The 23,278-nt window shown below is 46.0% G+C and overlaps 1 protein-coding gene and 1 pseudogene across 2 annotated transcripts in view; one reads left to right on the forward strand and one right to left on the reverse strand.

The window, feature by feature from the left end:
• Positions 1-540: 540 nt before the first annotated feature.
• Positions 541-23,278, reverse strand: part of LOC139051896 (serine/arginine repetitive matrix protein 5-like) — a 77,449-nt gene continuing 54,711 nt past the window's right edge. For both annotated transcript variants that reach the window (XM_070528939.1, XM_070528935.1), the window contains exons 12-13: positions 8,865-10,223; positions 541-2,263 (exon numbers count right to left, since the gene is read on the reverse strand). In XM_070528939.1, the coding sequence (XP_070385040.1) occupies positions 2,201-2,263; positions 8,865-10,223 (1,422 nt within the window). In that variant the 3' untranslated portion in view covers positions 541-2,200. The remainder of the gene's footprint in view (positions 2,264-8,864; positions 10,224-23,278) is intronic.
• LOC139054922 (tigger transposable element-derived protein 4-like) lies at positions 14,307-15,891 on the forward strand (annotated as a pseudogene).

Consider the following 23,278-nt stretch of genomic DNA (forward strand, 5'->3'; position numbering starts at 1 on the left):
CTGACAAAACGAACCTGTACCTACAGAGTTGGAAACTGCAAGCTAACACAAAATACCGATAGCCGTTTCCCAACACCGCTCACTGCGGCAATTTCCAGAATGTGAGAAATGGGATGTCACAGCCAACAACATGTCTGTCCCAGTAGTATGTACCATCAGTATAAACTGAAGTGCAAACAAAAAACGATTGATCGGAATTTACACATAATTACATGGATGTACGAAGTGTCATCACTCTGTAGCCAGTTAATAAGCATGTAGTCCTGTAGTCCCAAATGCAAGTTTTGGAGTCTGAATTAAGCCGCTGTCCCAAACGCAGGTGAACCTGGAAACAGAACGCATTGGAATAGTTTTGCAATTGTTTGCATTTGAATTTACGCCAACAGTGTTTCTCTGAGTGACCACTACACAAGTATTTCCAGGCCGAAAGGTGTTGCCAGAATATCGACCCTTGTTTGTTACTTCTGCGCTAGGAAAAATTCTGGCAGCTTAGTGTGCAAACTATAGTAAAAACACTCAATACAGCTTACACAATGCCCATGTGGGAAAAACACGGATATATTTCACAAACTCCTACTTGACACAAACCACTTCTTCACCTCAACCATTTTACACAATCTATTTTTGGTATCAAGTAGTTGTACATGAAAAGTGTGTACTGTGCAAGGAAGGCAAGTATTTGGTGCCAACAATTCATGGTACCAGTTTCTCCTCATTGCCTGCCATAGTGGCTCTGTAAATCATGCACGTTTGAATTTAAGCCTTTAAAGTACACCGACACTGAAAGGTCAGGTATAAATACAGGGTGTCCCAGCTAAATCTCGTTAAGGTTTTAAACTATGCACAAGTACTGCAGGAGCAAATCACTATTTTTTGCATTCTACAGAATTGCATAATTAGTCATGGTTAATTAACCAGTTTCGAAATTACCAACTTTAAGGCAAACTGCCATCAGGAAGGTGTAGAGCATTGCAAGAAACATCTAATTCAGCACCTTTTAACTTCCTACTTGCATAATTTTTTTCTTAGTCCTAAGGCATGGGTATCCGTGCACGTGCATGCTTGATGTAAGGCTTCAAAAAGCAATTGTGTTTTTCCAATAAACCTGTAGAAAGTAACAGGGCAGCGATGCAGGGTTGGCTGCACAATTCATGCCACTGATGCATTTCCCTTGCGGCGATTCATGATGGCGGCACACAGAACAGGTTGCACACCAGGCTACATACATTGTTCACTCATATGCGGCACATTTGAAAGTACTGCAACGATGGCACAGAAGTGGGCATGTCACTAGCTTTCTTTACACATTTTGCAAGCTTTCTTTAGAATGCACAAACAATTATTTTGTAACATGTGGGAAGTTCAATGCTAAGAACGCTCTAGAACTATCCCAATGGATATTTTGCCATAGAATTAATAAAAAGTTGGTTAAATTATGCAAAATTATGCAAATAAATTGAGAAAATTGTTCGACACATTCCATAAATGGCTAACGTACATTTGGTCGCGTACCCCTAGAGTACTCCCGCATGTTTTAAAACCTTGGCTAAAGTTAGCTGGAACACCTGCATAATTTCACAACTGGCATGATTGATCCAAGTATACAACGGACACCCCTTAAGCACCTCAAACACAAAACTTCGCCTTTTGCAGATGTATCTCATTACTGGCAATTTGAAAGTGGCAGCCTGAGTGATTGATGAAAATGACAATACATTTTTTTTTTTCATGTAAGCTTACCAGATGGGAGCACATATTAAATAGTAAGTTTTTTAACATTCAGGGAATAAAATGCCGAAAAAATTTTTCAATACCAAATTTATCAACCCAACAGACAACCAGTGATTTTGGCAGACATATATTCCACACACTCACATGAACATAGAATAGTCTTAAAAGATGCAGAATGGTGTTCCTTGCATTGTAGGCTTCACGTAACTAAAATTTCTTGGACACCAAAGCACGTAATCTACAGTAGCAAGTATGAATGCCCTGTAGTAATGAATATGTTGGATCACATCACTTGCAGTAACCAGGGAGAAAAAAAAAGAGGGATGAACAGAAGACTCCCAAGAAATGGACAGCAGTACATGAAAAATCATGACCATGTGAGTTTCTTTTGGAAAAAAAAAAAAAATGCAGACAACAAAGTGATTCATGAATGAAACAAGCATCACATCCAACGCTGATCACTTGGCGGTTATCTTGAGTACGGCTTGCTATTGTGTGATGAGCTCAACTTCTCTTTCACTGATGAAGGCGCCTGGAAAGAAAGCAGCCGTCCAGTCAGTACACTTCAAAACTTTTGCTGATGCTGAAACAAACCACACTACATTTAGTTCTTTATCATGGAACTAAAGTAAGGAGATGTGTATCTCAACAGCTGCTCACTCAATGTGCTGCAACATTACCACTATTGAATACTATTACTTGCATGCCAGCTGGAAAGAGAAAAAAATATAATGCTACATGAGCCACCAAGAGAGAGAGAGAGAGAGAGAGAAAGGGGAAAGGCAGGGGCGCCAAAGACAAGGTTTATGCTGTGGCTAGTGCAAGAATATTCAGGGCATAAGCAAATGGTAGAAAGCCTTGCAGATAACTGCAGTTTTAGGAAGTTGCGAGACTGGTGCAATCAGCAACTCTTCACATGTGGCCAAAAGTTAAGACAGTGAAGTGGTCATTCTAGAGCACTGCATACTCGACTAGTCATTACAGAGTACACTAATGCGTTTTCAGAGCACCTGCCTCTGCTCAGAACACTGTAGAACGTGTTGCACATGACTGTAACCGAAGAGTGCAGACAGCTGCCCACGGGGCAGACTATTTGCATTTTGAACTATTAGTAAATGCATAATTAAAAGCGTACAAAAAATATGTTGAGAACAAGCGTGGCTCCTCAGCATAACCTCCATTATTAGTTACTGCCAGCAGTGTACTAAAAATTTGGGATGCCATGCGCCAAGATTTGTTTCACACCTGCTAACCACGAGGTGCAAGAGTCGTGTGCTGAGCTGCTAATTAAAGTCTGTGAATAAAAAACAAGACAATTTCCAGCCCTGCAGCTTTGTCGTATTGCTTCAATTGTGTATAGTACTCGTTTATAACCAATTTAGTCAATGAAATTTTAATGCAGTAGGCTTTCTTCTTAAGTTGTAATGGTGACGTACAGGGGTGTAGCTTTGTGAAGCAATCAGATTTATCTGGAAGTTTATGTGTTCCAAGTTTCTAAGAATTTGAATGCCCATAGTTTTAGCTCAACTATTGCAGGCGCATCCGTTACGCACTACTGGATGAAAGACTCCCCCAGGGATCTCTAAGTACCGCAATCCTATAAAAGTTATACCCCCCCCCCTATTACAGCATGTTTTGTAATCTCTAAAAATTCTCTACAGTGTTTTCCTTCCCTCTGCACCTATTCTATTACTGTATTTCACCACAAGTTATCTCGTATGCACTTTGTGACTTGTTCATTCAACTTGTCCAAGTGTGCGTCAACAAATTTTTATATTCTTCTGCACACTTCTTTATGATCTAGACCTGGTAAGACTACTTGGCCTAGATAAATGTATTCTGCAGATGTTGCAAAGGGGAGCACAAAAGTAGTACGGAAAGAAAGAGACAAGACAGAACTTTCTATTCAGCAGGCTGACTACCAAATGCCTCTCCTTTAACTTACCAGGCTATTGAACACTCTTTTTTCTCATATTAACCTTCAAACATACTCATCACACATCATCATACATACATCACACATCAACATGCTAGTTCAGGTTGCCAAGCATTCGTTGCAAGTTCTCTGTAGCATTGCTAAAAAGCAACGTCATTCGGAACTGCAGCTTGCCAATATTCCCCCTTTAAAAAAGTACTACCACAAACATTTCATATCTCAATATTTTTCCTCTTTATTCTGTAATACGATTGGTCCAGGTCAATTTGGAGCACTTTGTGCAGCATCTAAAACCTCACTTAGGAGTACCCAACTAACCTCTTGTAGCAGCCTGCAAGCACATTTTTCCACATATATTTACTCTAGCTAGAGCCATACTGCCATGTTCTGATGGAAATCTATATATGTACATTGCATGCATACGCTTGTCTAAGATATCGCAGACAATGAATTTCACTTATTGCCAGCGGATCTGAGTGCGAAACCGCCGGTTTGAGGCGGTGAGATAATCAAAACGGCAGTGCTGGCTTTGATTAATGCTGTTTCGGAGCTGCGACGTGGTAAAAAGTCCAGAAAATCGGAGGGCAAAGGGTTCTTGCGCCCGAAATTTCAAATACAGTCGCCGACCGATTTTCCGGACTCCAAAAATTCGGACATGCCCGATTATTCGGTCAGCTTCGCGGCACCGCCATTCTCCCCATAGACCATAATGTATAACAACTGCCGAAAGTTCGGACACCTTGCAACCTCTCGTCCGATTTTTCGGACACTCCTTTAGCCAACTCGGTCGAGAGCACCATGCAGCGACTCTGACCGGTGCATGGTTCGACTTGCTGAACGCCATTTTTGTTTTTAACGGAGCTTCCTTGCTGCCCCACGAAGTGGCGCTACTGGGAATCCCCGCTCATCATCATCGTTTCTGCCTGATTAGATAGAGCGGCTCTGCAGCAGTTCCGGTTTCAGCTTAGTAAGCCATGTCAAGACAATCCAGCAGCTGATTTGTTTCTTCGCGCAAGACGCTGTGAGCAGGCCGCGTTTTTCGTTTGTGCGACTGGTGTCGGCACAGTGGTGTTTGCTTTGTGTGCGGTGTCGATTCGGTGATCCAACGCGGCATGCGTAAACATCGCGTCAAGGGTCTAATGGCGCCGACAGTGCCCGCACAGACTGCGCTGGGGAATGCCGGCAAGCGGGTGCTGGGAGGCCCAAGATTTGTCGCCTTCCGATGTGCTCCCTACTGACGCGGAAAATGTTCTGCCGAGCCCTGCGCAGTGGTTGCATTGCGATTCCGGACACCGTCTCATTTGACAGTTTCGTTTTGTGCTGACACTGCTGTATTGACATGCGCAGAACTCGACGACGGCAAGATCATTCGCCAGGTTTCTGCTGCACCGCCGGACGATGACTCTCGAGTCGGGAGATGACGCACCATGTGCTACGCTGCCGTCGCATGCAGAGCGTGTACAAGCAGTGACTGTGCTTTCAGCCGCCAATAGTGACCGTACGACCCTCTCAGAGATTCAGGCTTATCTGATTGCGCGTAAACGGAACAGCGTGTAACGGCGCATTCACGATTTCTTCCAAGCCTACTGCCGAGCCCGAATAAGTGCGTGGAAATAAAGGATTTCATTTTATTTTTCTTAATCTGCTTTTTCGGACACCTGTTTATTCGGACATTTTCGCAGTCCTTGTGAGGTCCGAATAAACGGTCGGCGACTGTACCACCAACCACCAAACAGTCTACCAAGTTGGAATGTCCAAATTCCTGGAGTGCCTTTGCAAAATTCCCTGAGTGACACAGAACTTTGTTTTATGTCAGGACAGGCTGACAACATGTCGCCTAATGCTGTCACTCCCTAGTAATAGTAAAAAGTAGTGTTTATTTTATTCCAAATGAAAACAGAAGGGTGTAGTTAGTGAAATGCACAGCGAATAATATATCTTTGAAAAAAAAAAAATGTCAAAACCCATGGCAAATAGCGTAGAACATTCTCAAATATGAATAAAAAGGAGATGCATAAAGATCAAATATTTTCGAATATAGGCTATTTCTATGAATTGATAGCAAGCTCACTGGTATGAGGCCCGAACTTTGTCACAAGTGAGATTCTCTCTCAACAGCAGGTAAGTCAACCTCAACTGTACTGACATACACTCAGCCCGCTCACAATGCCTCAGTGTTGCCTTTCACTGCTTTAAAGAGTTTATTTCGGTTTGGATGAGGGACACCTGCATCACGGCGTTAGTGAACTTTTTTTTTTCAGCTCGAGCTCTTCAAAGAATAGGCGGCGGCATGCTTCTTTCTTTCACGTCATTCCTCAATGCATGGGACCTTTCTGTTCTCACCCTTCTCCCGCCGCGCGTTCGGCTCCTGGACTATCTTGAGCACAGTCAACATCCCAGTTTTCAGACTGCCTAGGGACCACGAAAACGTCCGAAAAGTCGGGCGGTTCGAAAAAATGAATGCATGACTTTCACTGCCCTTAGGTGCTCAAATTGCCATTGGCACATCTGAAAAAGCTCTAAAGGCCTGCTAGTACACTTATTAGGCATACCGGTGCTTGTACCGTGACGGAAGATGGCGGGTGCACGCATGTATAATTAAGGAACAAATATCGTGCCCCGTAACAATTGCCCCTTTCCACATTGTTATGTTTCCCCACGTAACATTCTGTGACAAGAGGAAGCTGGCTTTTGGGAACCGGCATTATAAAACGCACCATGCTTCCCGAGCTTCGAAGCTAATCACGAGGACCACGAAGGCAGAGTTGGTGCCATTGCTAAATGTGGCGAATTCTTTCAAGGAAAAACACAGCACCAAATGGCAAGAAGTTTAATAGCGAGCGTCAAAAAGCAGCTAGACCTAGCATTGCCGCGGTGGTGGCTACGGCTGCCAGCGGATCTGCATGCGAGAGCGCTGGTTTGAGGCGGCGAGGTAATAAAAATCGCGGCGGTGGTGGCTTTGATTCAACGTAGCTTCAGACCTGAGGTCATGGCAAAAACTCAGGAAAACGGACGGTGAAGGGTTCTTGTACCCGAAATTTCAGACATTCTTGTATACAGTGACTCTATGGGGTACATATTAGTGCCGGAAACCTGCCCGAATTATCGGGCATCCGGAAAGTCGGTCGTTGACTGTCCACTGGCAGCTTCTCCAGCCGACGACATAGCGTCAAAGACGATTCATTACGATTCCTCTCGGTTACTTGAGCCAGCCCTACCGAGATTTTCATTCCCTTTCAATAAAATTACAGCTAATTTTCCCTGATAGAAGCACAAATTCACAGAGGTTCCCTGAGTATTTCCAGACTACTCGAAATCTCCGAGAATTCCCGGTTTTCCGGTTGGTAGATACCCTGCAGTTGTTTCGTTTTGGCTCGCGTGAGTCAGACACGTGCTTTCAGAACCATAAAGTCGTCATCCATGATTGCGTCGATTTTCATCAGCAGCGTTTGTGGCAAACTAGTTTCATTTCAGCTCGGTGCAAAGCTCCCGAGGATGACAAGTACATACTATATTGCAATGGAAAGATGATCCGTTGGCAACCAGCTCACTGGCGAAAAATTCACCGACAATTACGATACTCCCTAAAGCAAAATTTAACTCATTCACTTCGCACTGGCTGGTGTGGAAAATCAGACTCGCGCGGCACAGAGCAAACGAAGCGAAATGTGGCGAGACTGCCTTGCCAATCGGGAGATCGTGAGAGGCAGCACGTGGGTGATGCGTGGACGCAATTCAGAGTGGCTGCCGCAGACGGACCTCCGCTCATGGAGCGCTTTGTTTCCACACAGACGACATGCGCCACTCTGACACCATCTCATAGCCATCGTCGCTGCACAGCCCGTCTTGCGCGGCACTACACTTTTCTTCTCACCCTTTCCGCTTCATGGTTCCGCAACACTACACCCCCCTCCTCCTCCTCTTTCCTTCTCTTCGCTATAGCCATCTTTCATTTGCCGCTGCGCTCTCCGTTCAGTGTTCGTGCGCTCGGTTACGAGGGAAATCACCGATGCTCGCCGCAGGGATTTCTAGAGCTATGCCCTAAAAATAATCGGGATGTGCCTGCAGCAGTGAAAAGTATCTCAGATGAGGATGCATGCCGCAGTCATGCTGCGAGGGAATTCTCGAGGCTTTCGCCACTGCAAGTGCTAATCAGTCACAAGATGACAAGAATTGCAGCTTATGCACTGCTTTTGAGCAAAATACAAACAGGATTTGCTGATTAATTCAGTAAATAAAAGCGTGTTGATCTAGTAATCAACTGCTTATTGTTTTCCTGATAGTCTCGATAATTCGACATTTTTTAAGTCCTGTCAAATCCAAATTAACGAGATATTACTGTAGTAGTTTGTGGAATAGACAGCAACCTTAAGGTTTCACAATTTTTCAATTTAACGAGGTCACTTTTCATAAGATATAGTAACATGTAGAATTAATCCATTTCTCTGCACTTTAAAGTCACAAGTCAGGCATTGTGTATCAAAGGCTGTAAGCCTTTTACGTACAATACCCTGCCATTTTTTGCCGTGGTCATACCCTGAAAAGTCCAACTTATTTTAAGTTATATTTTGAACGAGAATAGTTGTGCAACTATGTCCACAATCAGCAGACTATAAAACACTGCATATAAATTCTTTATTTATTACTGTAGGAACAGCAACTGCGGACTGTGTGCAGTAGCACTGCAATGTGTACTCCAGTTGCACAGCTTTGGCTGAATTACAACATAAAACAGAGCAGAGTGAATTTTTCTTCAACTAGAAAGCTTTGTTTCTGACAAACCCGTGTGGGCTTCCTTTGTAGCTTCGTGCTACATAGGGGTGGATCAATTTTTTTTCCCTTTCACAAAGTTAAATATGAGTACATTATCAATAATTGCCTCTTCAGTGTTCTTTCAAACCTTTCCATTTCCTCATTAAAAAACCCCCAAAACTACACCTCAAAGAACATGACATTATGGCACACTCCCCAGCCCTTGCTAGAGCTGATCACTACTGCACATTTCACCACATTCATTTAGTTGGTGTAGCTGCTTCATGACTAAACCAGAAAGAAGGCAACAAAACAGGAAGACCAAGAGCAGCCTTTGTTAAGAACAAGGTCACAATAAACGGCAAGAAAACACACACACACACACACACACTTGGCTCTGAAGCATAGCCAAATTATATAGCATAACAAGGGTAATGAAAATCACCTTGTAAGATGACTTTTCTACTCGGTCAGACTTGCTTGAAGACTTGTCTCCATCAGACTTGCTCTCACCATCAGACCTGTCCCGGTGTGAATTTTCTCTATCTAGCTTCTCACCATCTACCTTGTCAGATTTGTCACGGTCCGATGTTTTGTTTCGCTCTGAACTGTTGTTTTCCTTGATATCAGACCTATCTTTAGAACGGTCAGGTTCAGACTTTCCTTTCTCAGGCTTCTCTGAACGATCTTTGTCAGACTTACCACGATCAGATTTGCTATCACGGTCAGATTTACCATCCCTGTCAGACTTGCTATCCCTGTCAGATTTTTCCTTGTCTCTGTCCGACTTGTCTCGATCGGATCTGTCCTTGTCAGACTTACCCTTATCTGACCGACTCCTGTCACTTCTGTCTTTGTCCGATTTCTCCCTGTCAGACTTGCTTCTGTCTGACTTATCATTTTCTGTCTTATCCTTCTCTGACCTGTCCCTGTCTGACCGATCTCTATCAGATTTTTCCCGGTCGGATTTGCTTTTGTCCGAACGGCTACGATCAGATTTGTCCTTGTCTGAACGGCTTGACTTTTCCTTAGACCGATCCCTGTCCGACCTGTGCTTTTCACGTGAACGATCCCTTGACTTTCCCCTCGAGCGATCTCTTGATCGCTCCCTAGTGCGATCTTTTGATCTGTTTCTTGCTTTTTCCTTAGAGTGGTCTCTTGATCTCCCCTTGGAACGGTCCCTTGACTTTCCCCTGGACCGGTCTCGGGACCTTTTCCTGGAGCGGTCCCTTGACCTCTTCCTAGAGCGGTCCCGTGACCTACCCCTGGAGCGGTCCCGTGACCTACCCCTGGAGCGGTCCCGTGACCTACCTCTGGAGCGGTCCCTTGACTTACCCCTGGAGCGATCCCTTGATCTAGCTCTAGAGCGGTCTCTTGACCTTCCCTTTGAACGGCCACGTGACCTTCCTCGATCTCTGGACCGATCCCTCGATCTATCCCTTGATCGCCCCCTTGAACGCCTACGCGAACGGCTTCGCGATCTCTCACGGGAGCGGTCGCGTGACTTCCCTCTGTCCCTAGATCGCCCCCTAGAACGACCTCTTGACCTCGACCTTGAACGATCACGCGATCTGTCTCTTGAACGATCACGTGACCTTCCCCGTGATCGGCTACGAGACCGTGACCTGCTCTTTGACCGTGACCAATCACGAGAATGATCAGACTTGTCATCTCTATCAGCACTGGCCCGAGAGTTGTCCTCAGCTTCGTCTTCAGACTCTTCCTCTTCTGCCTGTGGAGGGCACTCAGTCTCCGGCCTCCAGATGCACACATTGCCATCCTCTGCACCAGTAACCACGAAGTACTGGAAACACAAATAAAATATCAAGTTTAAATTCCAAGACAATGACAATATCTTTAACTATACTTCCAACAAAAACACCACTCAATGAATGCTTACTTATTGCCCAGTGCAAGAACAATCAATTATAGATGTGTTGCATCAACCTTCCGCTTCTTGTCACTAGGGTTGTGTGAATATTAAAAATTTCTACCCTGAATTATATCCTGAATTAAACGTCAGCTTGATTAGGGTGAGCTGTTTACGCACCGATTCACATGATGGAAGCATTTGTGGGTGGAAATATCATGTGACAGCAAGTATGCATTCACACAGCAGGATGCGACAGCAGATGATGGAGCTAACAAACCCAGCAGTTGCTGGCCCCAGCCCAGTCAGTTCACGAAATCCCCTGGTAGAAGGTTGGTTCGAGTGCAGAGGAAGTTAAACATTTCAACATTCAAGTGCTCTGTCCGAAACAATCAGGAGAACAAGTATGAAACAAGACTTCTCCAGAATTGTGAGACGTCGCGAGAAAGGCATTAGTGTGATGAATGCCTCATCATCTCAACAAGCATTCTTTTATAGGTGTGCGCATATCTTCATTATTTACAAGCAATTTGCCAACTGAATGCCTCAAAGTGACCAATAATAAAAGTACTGCCAGCAGGAGCTGTTATTTTGTGGACGCTAACAGCACTTTTGCCCTGCTCATTCACTATACCTTCAAAGTGCTTTCCACACTCTAGGGCCTGCCAAGCAATAAAACACAAAAGCTGGCATGCGACAAAACGCTGCCATGAATGGGTGCTGCCAGAGACTCGGCACATTAGCAGGGTCAGATGGCAAATGTGACGCATATATTCAATTTTTTAAATCAGCAAATGTTAAATAACAAGTATTTACTGTAACGGATAATTAGTCCATTATCATTTCTGTCAGACTAATTTTGATGCTTCAACTTTTTCACCTTCGCACACATCAGATTGCCCGATACGAAATAGGTTCATCGCCGCAACAGACTCCCTCACTCTTGAGTTAACCAGGCAGATCTTGAAATGTCAGCCTTAAAACACACGAAGCGCGCAGCTCACGGCTGTCAAAATGTGCACATAACAAGCGCCTCAGCAATTCAAATTCGCATCAACCAACAGGAGCACTACCTGCACGCCATACGCACTACCTGCAACGGTAAACTTTTCCTTTCCGCGCTTGCTTTTTGCTTTTATTTCTGCATGGGCAAATACAGCACTGTGGCAATCGGAATCTCTGAGCTCTCATGTTTGTAGTAATATCACGATGGTGGCACTACAACAAAAAGCCACGCTCTGGAGATCAGCGGTGCAATAACATCTACCAAAGCTCAAGTTTCTTCCAGGTTTCTTCCAGCATATTTCTTTCAACTATTTCACCACGATATAGGAAAAGCCTTAAGATAACAGAAAAAGAATATAAGAAGAATCGGAAATTTTGAAAAAGTCGATTATTTCACTGCAGCGTCACCCCTTCATTTTTTTCATTTTTACGTTTTTAGTGCGTTACCGATTTTGGGTGACAAATTTTTTTTCACTGTCCGGAGAGATTTGTATCCCAAAGATGCTATTGTAATTAAATTAACAAGCACGTTGTCATGCACGCACAGGAAAACAAGAACAGATTTCACTCCATGACCGTGGATACTTCTGTCAGAACGCTGGCGTGATGAAGAGCAGCAGCAGCGGCGAGCTAATTCCCTTCTTCAATGCATGCTTGGCACACAACAAAACACACATGAAGCGATCAGCTATCTCATATCGCCTAGCCTTTAAACCCACCACAGATTACCTCTAAGATATGGCATGCAGGCTCCCACATACCAAACATGCCAAAGCCTTTCAACGATCCTTGAAATACCCTTGAGACCTGTGTATTTGAAAACTCATTTACCGAAGTAAAATTGACCTGTCAATAGATATAATAAATTACTCATCTCCAAAAATAAAAAATACCTGACAGTGATGCACCGAGTATATTGCTTTCCATGGGGTTTGGCACTTGTTGTCTATTGCCATAGATTTAACATATAAAGATGACTGAAATTTCGGACACCTTACAGCGTGTTGTGTGATAATTCGGACTCCAACTGCACGACCACGTGCTAATATATATATGTCTACCGAATCAAGCAAAAATGGTGATGTTTTCATTTTGAGATGCGGTTAGCATGGCTGTCGGCCATGTCGGCAGCACTCCCTGAATCCACAAGTAGCGAACCCTAATCGACCTAGCAGTGGCTGATGAGAATTTGGTGCATGCACTGACTGTACTTTCATTTATCTGTAGTGACAGCATGACAGTGATCAAGATACAGGCCATGATCTTGCAGCGACACCTTCCGCTCAATTCTATGTCACTCTTACCCTCTACTGTTCATGGCCGGCTGATCCCGTTGATAACGCATGTGGAGCATCGCTCTGACCACTGACGAAGCATGAAAAGAAATAGCTTAAAAGGCATTGCTAGAGCATTACGGCCACAGAATGTCTAGGCCAAGGGCACGCATATGTATGTGCAGCAATAGGCATTTACAAACTTGGGCCGTATTCATGATCACTTTCAAAAAATACTTTTATTTTCGTGATATTTCGCGTGACTACCACCAAACGCATAGAAGGGCGACAGCATTTCTGCACAGTCATAAGACAGCATGCTTGGAAGTGTCAAGAATTGAGAGTATCGCCAAAAGTGACAATCGAAGAATGCGGCACACCTTTCTTGGCCACTTGTGGGATAAGGTCACTTATGCTGCAGCGAATCCGGTATTCCGGACTCCCTATTATTCAGACGTTTTGGCGGTCCCCATCGAGCTTGAATTATCGGTCGGCGACTGTAGTATAATTGATCTGTGTATGTGAGCGCATGCAACAAAACTCGCCAGCTGTGCAACTGTCAAAAAAGCCAAACTAATCAGCAACTTGCAGTAATCCTTTATCCCATCGCCACCGAGGGGCATTCAGTTTTCGCGAGTCTAGAGAAAAGAAACGCAAGCATGTCAGCATTGTTTGTCAACAACAGCGCCCGCCTGTGAACAGATGTATTGCACACCTGTAAGCAATTAACGAGCAAGCATCCAGTGGGGACCCTTTGATAGATTTTAAACAAGAGATTAGAAACCAGATCAGTTTTCACAGGTGCAACGAAACGACCCACAAGATGAAACCAAAATTAACCACCGCACGAGCAATCGTTGATACTCCAGCATAAAGAAGCCGTGTAATGATATCCAAGAGACTAAGAATCTAAAAAAAATTGCTTGTATTCACAGAGTGGCAGAACTTGGTATTGTAGTGGCAGCATTTTTGCAGCATTTTTTTTTTCAGCATTTCTTGTGTTCTCAATAGCAAACATTGGCAACAGGAAATCGTACGTAAAGGGATCTTATCAATGAGGTTCTACTGTACTAGTGGATTCACTTTGCCCTCTCTCTTGTGTGCCACGCGGGCTGGCAGCTTGGTGTGGCCTCCAAGATTTCATTGGCCCCAGTGCAACATCTCAGCACACGAGCCGACCTCTTGTGGGCAGCAGATTATTTAGCAGTTCTATTGTAATGGCGCACTTCCCCTTTCTTTTTTGGAGGTACAGTGCAGTCCACTTATAACGATACCACATATAACAATATATTGGTTATAACGATGGGTCGACATGAGAGTGTCATTTTATGCATTAGGTCTATGGGGGAAAAAACCATTTATAACGATAGGTTATTGGCCGCATATCGAATATAGCGATCAAAATTTTGCCATCTGGACAGCGTTTTCCATGCCAAATAATCGTAACATTTGTATTGCTTAGTTCCCTGAAATGAACGATGTCGAGACGAGGTGATGTTTACCTCTGTAAGTTCGTATCTGCCGCCATTACCGCACAGTGCGCCACAAGATGGCGCTAACTGCTTCATGCACGTCGGCCACAGTCGCTCCGAAAGAGAGAGACAGAAAAAGAAAGTGACAAGCAAAGCGGCGTGGTAGCGCTCATCCCGCACTCAGTCTCTCTCTCTCTAACGATAGCAGGCTGAGGCCACCGAAGCAGCGTGCAACCAACGGTACAACCCAGTGGCCCAGTTCGAAGATGGCGCCGACAAAGCGTAAAGCTGTGTCGCTTAACACGAAGATGGATATTTTGCAGGATCCTCGACGCGGCTTCAAGGTGAACGCCCTCGTGAAGAAGTATGAGCTTGCCCAGTCGACAATAACAACCATCTTGAAAAGCGGAAGCACCGCGATTGTGAAGGCAGGAGCTATCAGCGGCCATGCCGATCAGCAGAAAAGGTTTAGAGACCCTTTGTACGCCGATGTTGAAGAGGCGCTTTACCAATGGTTCATCACAACCTGTGCGCATTATGTGCCTATTAGTAGGCCAATACTTGCCACCTAACGAGAAACTTCACTTTTCTTCTGGGACACCCAAATTTTGAGCCTGGGGGAGGCTGGATTCAGCGCTTTAAAGAGCGGCACAGAATCGTTTACAAAAACGTGGTAGGGGAAGCGGCGTCTTTGGACATAGAGGCAAAGCAGCAGTGGCTGCAGACAAAGCTGCCCGGCGTGCTGGAGCGCTGCACGGAGGACATATATAACTGCGATGAAACTGCTCTGTTTTTTTAAATGTTGCCGTCGAAGACTCCCACTCTTAAAGGAGATTGATGCCCCGGCGGGAAGCACTGAAACATAGGGTGACCGTGTTGCTGTGCGTTAGCATGCACGGGAGCCATCATCTCAAGCCTTTCATGATCGGGCGATCAAAGAAGCCAACGTGCTTTAATAATCAGCACATCCTGGTCCGCTATCGCAGCAATAAGAAAGCGTGGATGACCCGCGACCTGTTCAAAGAATGGCTGCTCGAGTTTGACAGTATAATTGAAGGCCAAGGAAGAAAAGTATTGTTACTACTTGAAAACTGTAGCGCACACAGCGTTAACCCAAAGCTAACATCTGTCGAAGTGATGTTTCTGCCTCCGAATACTACGGCAGGCCTGCAGCCGTTGAACGCCGGCGTGATCGCCAACTCTAAAGTCCTGTATCGGCGGCGCATGCTGGAGTGGCTAATTTTAGCCATTGACCGCGCAGCTCCTGGCATGTTGGGTCATGCAGACGGGCCCCCTGACCTGAAGATCAGCCTTTTGAAAGCCGTGCGCTTCATTTATGGTGCATGGTATGAAGTAAAGCAGTCAACCATATACAATTGCTTCAAAAAGGCGGGCTTTGTGCGTCAGGACGAACTTCCCCAACCCACTGAGACCAACACGGCGGAAGCCGCTGACATAACCGAGCTCTAGAAGCTCGTTCCTACTGGTGACTTAGGTGGTGCATCGATGGAGGAATTTTTGACTGCAGACAGTGCTGCCTCGTTCTGCGTTGAGGTCACCGACGAGGCGATCGTCGAAGATGTGCTGTCTCGACAGACGGCAAAGTGGTGCGACGGTGGCGACAGCAGCAGCAACAGTGACGAGATTGAGAGTGGCTCCTTGACCCCGACCTTGATGTCCACACAAAGTGCACTGTCATCGATCGACTCCTTAATTGACTTTATGCATGCTAAAGGATTGCTGCCAGTGTTCGCGCAGCAGCTGGAATCCATGCACACCGCGGTTGTGAAGCTGAAGCTGCCGCAAAAGCAAGTGCAGATTTCGGACAATTTCGGCGCGCCTAACCCTTGACACGGTGATTGGTGCTAGAAATAAAGTTTCGTTTTTCACAGCCTACTTTCTACATCATCTATTCTTTAGAGCAAGTAGCGAATTCGAGTTCAGAGCTGCAAAGGTATGTTCCGGGTTTGTTATTTATTTATTTTATTTCTTCTTTTAATAAGTGCAGTCCAGATACAGCGATCATCGGTTATACCCATAATATTTTTCGTCTTTCTCAATATCGTTATAAGTGGACTGCACTGTACAAAAATTTGTATTTCACATGGCCAGCACGTACAGCTTATTTATGCCACTTTAGAAGCGGGAATTACCATGCACAAACAGCATGCTTAGAATTTCTACTTGGCATTTCTCCCATCCTTAATGTGCGGACTGGTCTCTGAACAATAAATGCCATCTCAATTACATGCTGCCCGAGCACGCTGTTCGCAAGATTGGGACAATGCAGGTCTATGGGGTCGGCATTCGCACTGACCTTAGACCCAGCCATACCAGCAAACAAATGCACGCAGAGGACGCACGAACATGCCAAGGACATTTTTCTGTAATTTTAATCGCTACCCGGTAGTTCAACCTGTATTTTGGCTAGTGATTATAGTTCATAGAAGCATCTCTTTTTTTAAAGTTTCATTTCGCAATACGTTTCTGCACTTCATAGTTGCACAAGAAAAGCCCTTATTAATATTGATAATCCATAGGTTTAATTCTATTATGGACAAAAATAAGGGCTTCTCTATCCTGAGTAATTCTTTTAACTGTGTTTTATGTAGAAGCAATATAACATATTTTGAATGTGACTGATTGCTGTTTACATTTAGCAAGTTTTTAGCGGATTTTGGGTGCTCGTATCACAGCTTTTAGTTTTTTGGGGCCTTGACTAGCAGTTTATTTCTAGTTGGCAACACTGGCTGTGCGCCGTGTGTTGCTCAACCATGATGAGCAAAGTGGAAAGTGGAAGCTAAAGACCATCACAATATTGTATGCAGTTTGCTGCATACAATATGTGTTTTGGAACAGCTTGGTTAAAGGTCAACACAAATGAAATACAAGGAAATGACAAAACGTTTTTTGACTCTGCAGAAAACTATCAAGAGGGGACGCGGCTTTCGCATCTTGAAAAATGGCCAAGAAACCGAATTTTTTAAAATCACATTTTCAATTTCTATTACTCTTTTTCTATCCGATTCCGAAATATCATCACTGCAAACCACTTAGAAGTGCTCTAAAAAAATTTATTTTTATCAGCCAAGGCAGCGAAAAATTTTGCGGAAATCAAGAAAGAACAGCATTTTTCAAGCCACAATATCTCCGGAACGGCACAACCGAGCGCTGCCATCTTGGTCTCGTTGGAAAGCGCATTTCTCAGTCTTCAAATTTGCCACTTCAGCTACCTCCTCCACACAGAAACATGCACACGAAAAGCAAATGATTGAAGGTCGTGTCAGAGTCTGCGATTGGCCTTGTCCGCCACGTGACTCCAGCGCGGTTTGCCATTGGTCCGGCGCTCACATTGTCTGTTCGGCTCTTTGCATCTCACGAGTCTGGAAGTCTCGACTGGCCGTAATCTCGACGTGTCAAAACAAGCACTACACGGCCATCGCAGCAGCGTGGCCGACCCCTGCGTTTGTGGATGTCTCAGACCCACAGCTAAGCATACCGAGCATCGGCGACGCAGACATCGAGACTAAAATTCGCGCGCAAAATCCGGACACGCAGCTAAGCCATTCAGCACTTAGTGTTTCGGATCAAGCACATTGCGCACGCAATCCTTGGACCCACCGCTAAGCATTTCGCACATAGGAGTCTCCAACTCGGCGATCTAGCACATCGCACGCGGATATCTTGGACTCTTGCCTAAGCATTTTGTGCATCGACGGCTCTAACTGCACGACTACGTACACCGAGCGTCGACTCTTCGAGCCCGCATCTAAGCATTTCGTGCGTCGGCACCTCGACCTGCACGACTAAACAAATCAAGCGTCGACTCCTCGCACCCGCTACTAGGCATTTCGCGCATCGGCACCTCTAACTGCGCAGCTACGTACTTCGCGCTTTGGCACCTTGGACTGCGCGACTAAGCACATCCGAATGTCGACTCCTCAAGCCCGCAGCTACTAATTTCGCGTGTCGGCACCTCAGACTGCGCGACTAAGCACATCAAGTGTCGGCTCCTCGAACTCGGCGGCTAGGCATTTCACGCATCGGCACCTCGAACTCCGCGACTAGGTACTTTGCGCGTCAGTACCTCGAACTGCGCGACTAAGCACATCAAGTGTCAACTCCTCGAGTCCGCGACTAGGCATTCGCGCATCAGCACCTTGGATTGTGCAGCTAGGTACTTCGTGCGTCAGCACCTCGATCTGTGTGAATCGAAGGGCAGAGATCCAAAAAGTCACCTGTAAGCAAAGACAGCAAGAACTACAATACTGGTGCATTTGGACAGATGTGAACTGCTTCAAGAACTTTGAAAAAATTTTGGAACTGTTCGCCCCTGTAGTGCTCTTTTGAGCAAAGATTAAAACTACACGCAGCTCCCAGGCATGTTTTGTTACAGTGCCAGGTTTTCCACAAGTGGAACACATGTAACATTTTGTAACCTGAAAACTAGTCAAGGTATCCTAATGAAACCGCATATTTCTTTATTTCAGACACTTCTGAGTGTGGCTGCCAAATTTCGTTGCTCTAGGTCAAAGAAGAAAAAAGCTCTGATCCCCACCTCCCCCCTTTAAGAGGGGACACTGGCTTTAGAGACCGAAAAATCTCGAAAAAAATCAATATTTTGAATACGGTATTTAAGAAATTTCCAACTATTATTCTACAAGTTCGCCAAATTTTGCAAATTCTAAATCAATACTTTAGCCGTAATATAAATTTTTGGCACCAGCGTGGGTTAAATATGAGCCAAAGTTTCCGTAAAGAAGCGCTTTTTCTACAGTGCGTGACGGCCCCCACAGTCGTTCGGTCGCACCGACCCGTATATTGTTTGAAAGAGCAGTCTCCCGTCTTCATTTTCCCGCCACCACCGGCTCCGTCCGCACATTGGCAGTGAAAAAATTCCGCGTCAAAAAGAACACCCACTGCGTGCTGTAATTGGTCGACAAAGGCACGTGACCCAGAGCTATCCACGCCATTATCACCAAGACTAGCCTCGTCTACACCACTCCGCGCCCACTCCGCATATGCCGAGCGTGCCAACGGAGTTTCCCACAGCAGACAGTGATGCCAACCTTGACTCCGAAGTTCACTCCGAAGTTCAAATTTAGGGGGGAAAAAAAAAAAAAAGGAAGAGGAAGTTGGTGTATAACGTCGAGAAACGACACTCCGCCGCGCCGTTTTCCGATGACATTAATAACGCGCATTTATAGTTCGATGTTATCGGTGCATGGGCGAGCGTCGCTCGACACGGTGCGCGTCGGAGTCCATTGGCCACGTCCGGTTACACTGGCTTCACCAGTGTGTCGAACCATTAGTCTAATGATAGACGCTGTTGTTCTCGCCAACGTGACGTAACGTGCGCGCGCGCTTAAACTACGTTGGACCATATTTAGCCCGCCTGCTCCCGCAGACGAGCGACGCCAGAGATACCGATGGCGTGTTAGGCCTAGTCCCCCAAAGCGCTCCTGACAGCGGTCGTGTTTCATCAACGTTTGGGCACAATGCTACTATTCTGTAGCCGGAATTTTTGTGGAGTATTGACAGTGAAGCTCAAGGAAGCTTTAAGGGGGTACCTGGGTCTCGAGCAACACCATTGTTAATATTGCTGCTAGAGGAATTAAATTTATAGGTAATATGTAATTTATTGTGCTCCATGCAAATATGCAATTGGTTTTTCTCTACATAATGAGAAAAACATTTTATACTACTTTTCTTGTTCCCACGTTTCAGGATGACTTGCAGAAAATGTTTTGCAGTAAGAAAGGTAAAAGTGTTAACATATCCCTGAATGTTCAAGGAGTGCAGCCAGACTTGTCTCATGTTTCTACCTCTATTATATCCAAAGTTACAAAAGTTCAAAGTTGTAACTTGAAATGTGAACTTTTTCTTGTTTTGGCTTCCTCAAAAATTTCAATATGTTTCAAGGTGCAGAAATATAGTATTATAGACTAGCTGCACTCCCTGGGTGCCTAGCTTTCAGACAAAGCAAAAATTATTCAATCGGATGATTAGGAGAGAGGCTATGCCTCCCAGAAAATTGCTGGTTACCAAAAGAAATGTATTGAGCAAAGTGGAAGAAACTGATCACCATGTGAAAAAAGCATTTTATTCTACTGCATGCATGAAATTGTCAGAGCCAATGTCTCAAAAGGCTCGAGGGGAATAATCTGGATGGGGCTTTCCTCGCTGACTCCGTTTCACAGCTGCTTGAAAAGCTGCAGAGGATGTTCGCTTTCTCTCTGCACTAGCAATGCGACGACAGTCCTTTTCAGTGGTCCTCCGACTACCTTTAGAGGAATGTTCTAATTAAAACTATCTCAATATGCTTGAGCTGGCCTCATGGGTGCCAAGATTGAAGCGCATCACTGCCTCTGCAACTGCTGCCTCAACTGCAAACAATGAAGAATTTTTGTCTTTAGGAGCAAGGCTCCAAATCACAGAGTGCAGTGCCTCATTGGTATTCTGCATCTGCCCTCGCTGGCACCGTTGTAGCAGTTTTTTGTCAGCCAGGCGCTCAAAGACTGGACGCAGTGCATTGGTGAGCACTTCTGGCAGGTTGTACAGTCAAACCTCGATATATCGAACATGGATATATCGAATTATTGCGTATATCGAACAATTTCTATATCACATGGAAAATCGCATGCATTTTTAATTCTTTATTTCGAACGGGGCCGGATGTAAAATGGATATATCGAACTCCGCCGCCCCAGACCAAGTGCGCTCTGTTGACAGGAGGCGAGCTTTCCCGCAACACTCTCGAAGATAGCGGCGGCGCGATCGGCGTTCCAGACTGCTGCGTACGACAGCTGCCCACATCGGTTGCGCCGAGGGCGCCATTTGAACGTAGCGGCGCACACACGCGGCGGCTTGGAGCCAGCACGGCCGCCTCGATCACGCGCGCACCTATGCGCGCACGGCGGGGCAAGCCGCCTCGATCACGTGCACACAGCGAGGCTTGCCCCCGCCGTGCGCCGTGGGGGCAAGCCTCGCCGTGCGCGCGTGATCGAGGCGGCCGTGGAGCCAGTTGGAGCGCTTTGTCGGTGCTGAGCCACACATCATGTGCATTGCGGACTTCGTTGGCGGTGACGACAGCACCGGAACAGTGGCGGAGTTAACAGACGTGGAGATCGCGGCAGAAGTGACTGCTGAGCGGCCAAACGAAGACGCTGCCGAGGCTGATCCAGCAAGCGCTGATGTTGCCCCGCTCCCGACTGCAGCTGAGGCTGTAGCTGCTTTGGCCGTTGTACGCCGCTACTGCGGCGCAATAGAAGGCACTGGACTGTCTCTTGTGAACCGTCTGGACTATGTTGAGGACGCCGTGGTCAAGCACACGGTTGCCAATATGAAGCAGGCTACGCTGCTTCAGTACTTTCAGCGAACTAAATAAATACTATGTTTGAAGCATCATGTAAACATCTATTGCGCCACGATTGGTTCATTGATTGATTTGCGCTAGTTTTTGACGCGTTTTGTACGTGATTTTGTATATCGAATTCTGGCTATATCGAACTATTTTGCGATCACCGCGCTGTTCGATATATCGAGGTTCGACTGTATCCGCTTTTTGGTGGTGGCTCATTTTTTGTCATGACAGAGTTATACTTGCACCACGAGTTCGGACTATGCGGGCAGAAGTTGTAATTGGGCCGCTCATCCGTCTATGTAATATGATAGAATGTGGCCCACACAGCATTGAGCATTTTGTCAACATCTCCAGCAAAAGAGTTGATCGCCCATCCATAATAGCTGGAGATCTTTGTGATCAGGTCTCCAGTCAGCCGTCCTTTGCCACTAAGCGCTGTCCAGGTTCATCAGACTTGTGCTTTTGCACAAGGTTACGAAGTGCTGTGCCCATGCGCTTCTGTACATGATTTGTGCAGTCTTCTTTTTTTTAGCTGCAATAAAGCCATAAATTTTGGCTTCTTCAATGGCATTAAAGGACCTGCTGTCCCCATCACAGAGCATGGTGGTATACCTGAGGCCATGTAGTGAGAGTCAACGTTCAAACAGTATCTTCGCTGCCTCAACTTCCATTTGGCCTGCCTTGCAGCTTGTGTCTTTTTGGCAAGAATGTTTTGCCTTCCATTCAGCGTAACCTGGGCTGTCTGGTTTTGGTCCACACTCACAGCCTAGGCAGAAATCGGAGAGGACCACATAATCAAGCACATACCCTGAGAACAGCTCAACTACAGTGGCCACCCTAATGCAAGATGTGTGGCCTCTGGTGTGCCATGTGCCGTTAAAACAAACGGCAATGTTGCCCGGGTTTCAAAAATTTAGCTCTTTGTAAAGCTCTTTTGCGGCAGCGGCACACTTTTCCAAGTTCACTGTGCATGCTCTGGTTGCTGCTGGGTTCAGCTTGTTTTTCAAATAATGCTGGTATGTCTTGTTACGCATACCTCTGTGAGACACTCCTATTGCAGAAAAAATATCATTTAGGTTTGGGTTGCAGTTCGCCAATCCTGCAATTCGTTGCGAGCTCCACTGCCACCGAAGTACCCCACAATTGCTGCACAACACTTTTAGTTTCACGGCTATGCCGCACTCACGCGTGTCCCTTTCAATAGTCAGTGCTCCACTGCACACTCGGCAAACAGCAACTTCCAACAAGATGCTCACGGCGTCCATGACTACAATCGTATACGTTGTGGGAGAACTCTCGGCACTGCACTCAATCGCGAGGCACTTTGTTTTTCGTTCTGACGCTGAAACCGACGAGAGTTCAGAAATTCTCTGCTGGGCTCGCTGCTCCCGGATGGCACAATCTGCACTCGTCAAAAACATTGCATCAAGCCTTGTGCGTTGGGGCCGCACGGCTCCATCGTCCTGCGGGGCCGCTATTGCATCAAGCCTTGTGCGTTGGGGCCGTACGGCTCCATCGTCCTGCGGGGCCGCTATCGCAACTGCTGGGGCAGTGGCCGGGGCAACGTCCATGGCGTCCGCGTCGTTTGCCAGTGCGCCTTTCGTCGATGTCGAACTCTCTGCTGAGGATATTATCGCAACTGTCGGGGCGACATCCAAGGCATCCGCGCCGGCTGCCGGCACGCCTTCCGTCGATGTCGAACTCTCTGCTGAGGCCGTTATCGCAACTGTCGGGGCAACATCCAAGGCGTCCACGTCGGCTGCCGGCACGCATTTTGTCCATGTCGAGCTCTCTTCTGCTGTTTCGACGCTCACTATCGTCTCCATCGACGGCAGTGGTACAACTCTTCTCTTCGCGGCACATTTTCGTCGTTTT

Source organism: Dermacentor albipictus, chromosome 1, assembly GCF_038994185.2.
Source record: "Dermacentor albipictus isolate Rhodes 1998 colony chromosome 1, USDA_Dalb.pri_finalv2, whole genome shotgun sequence".
Classification (NCBI taxonomy): Eukaryota; Metazoa; Arthropoda; class Arachnida; order Ixodida; family Ixodidae; genus Dermacentor; species Dermacentor albipictus.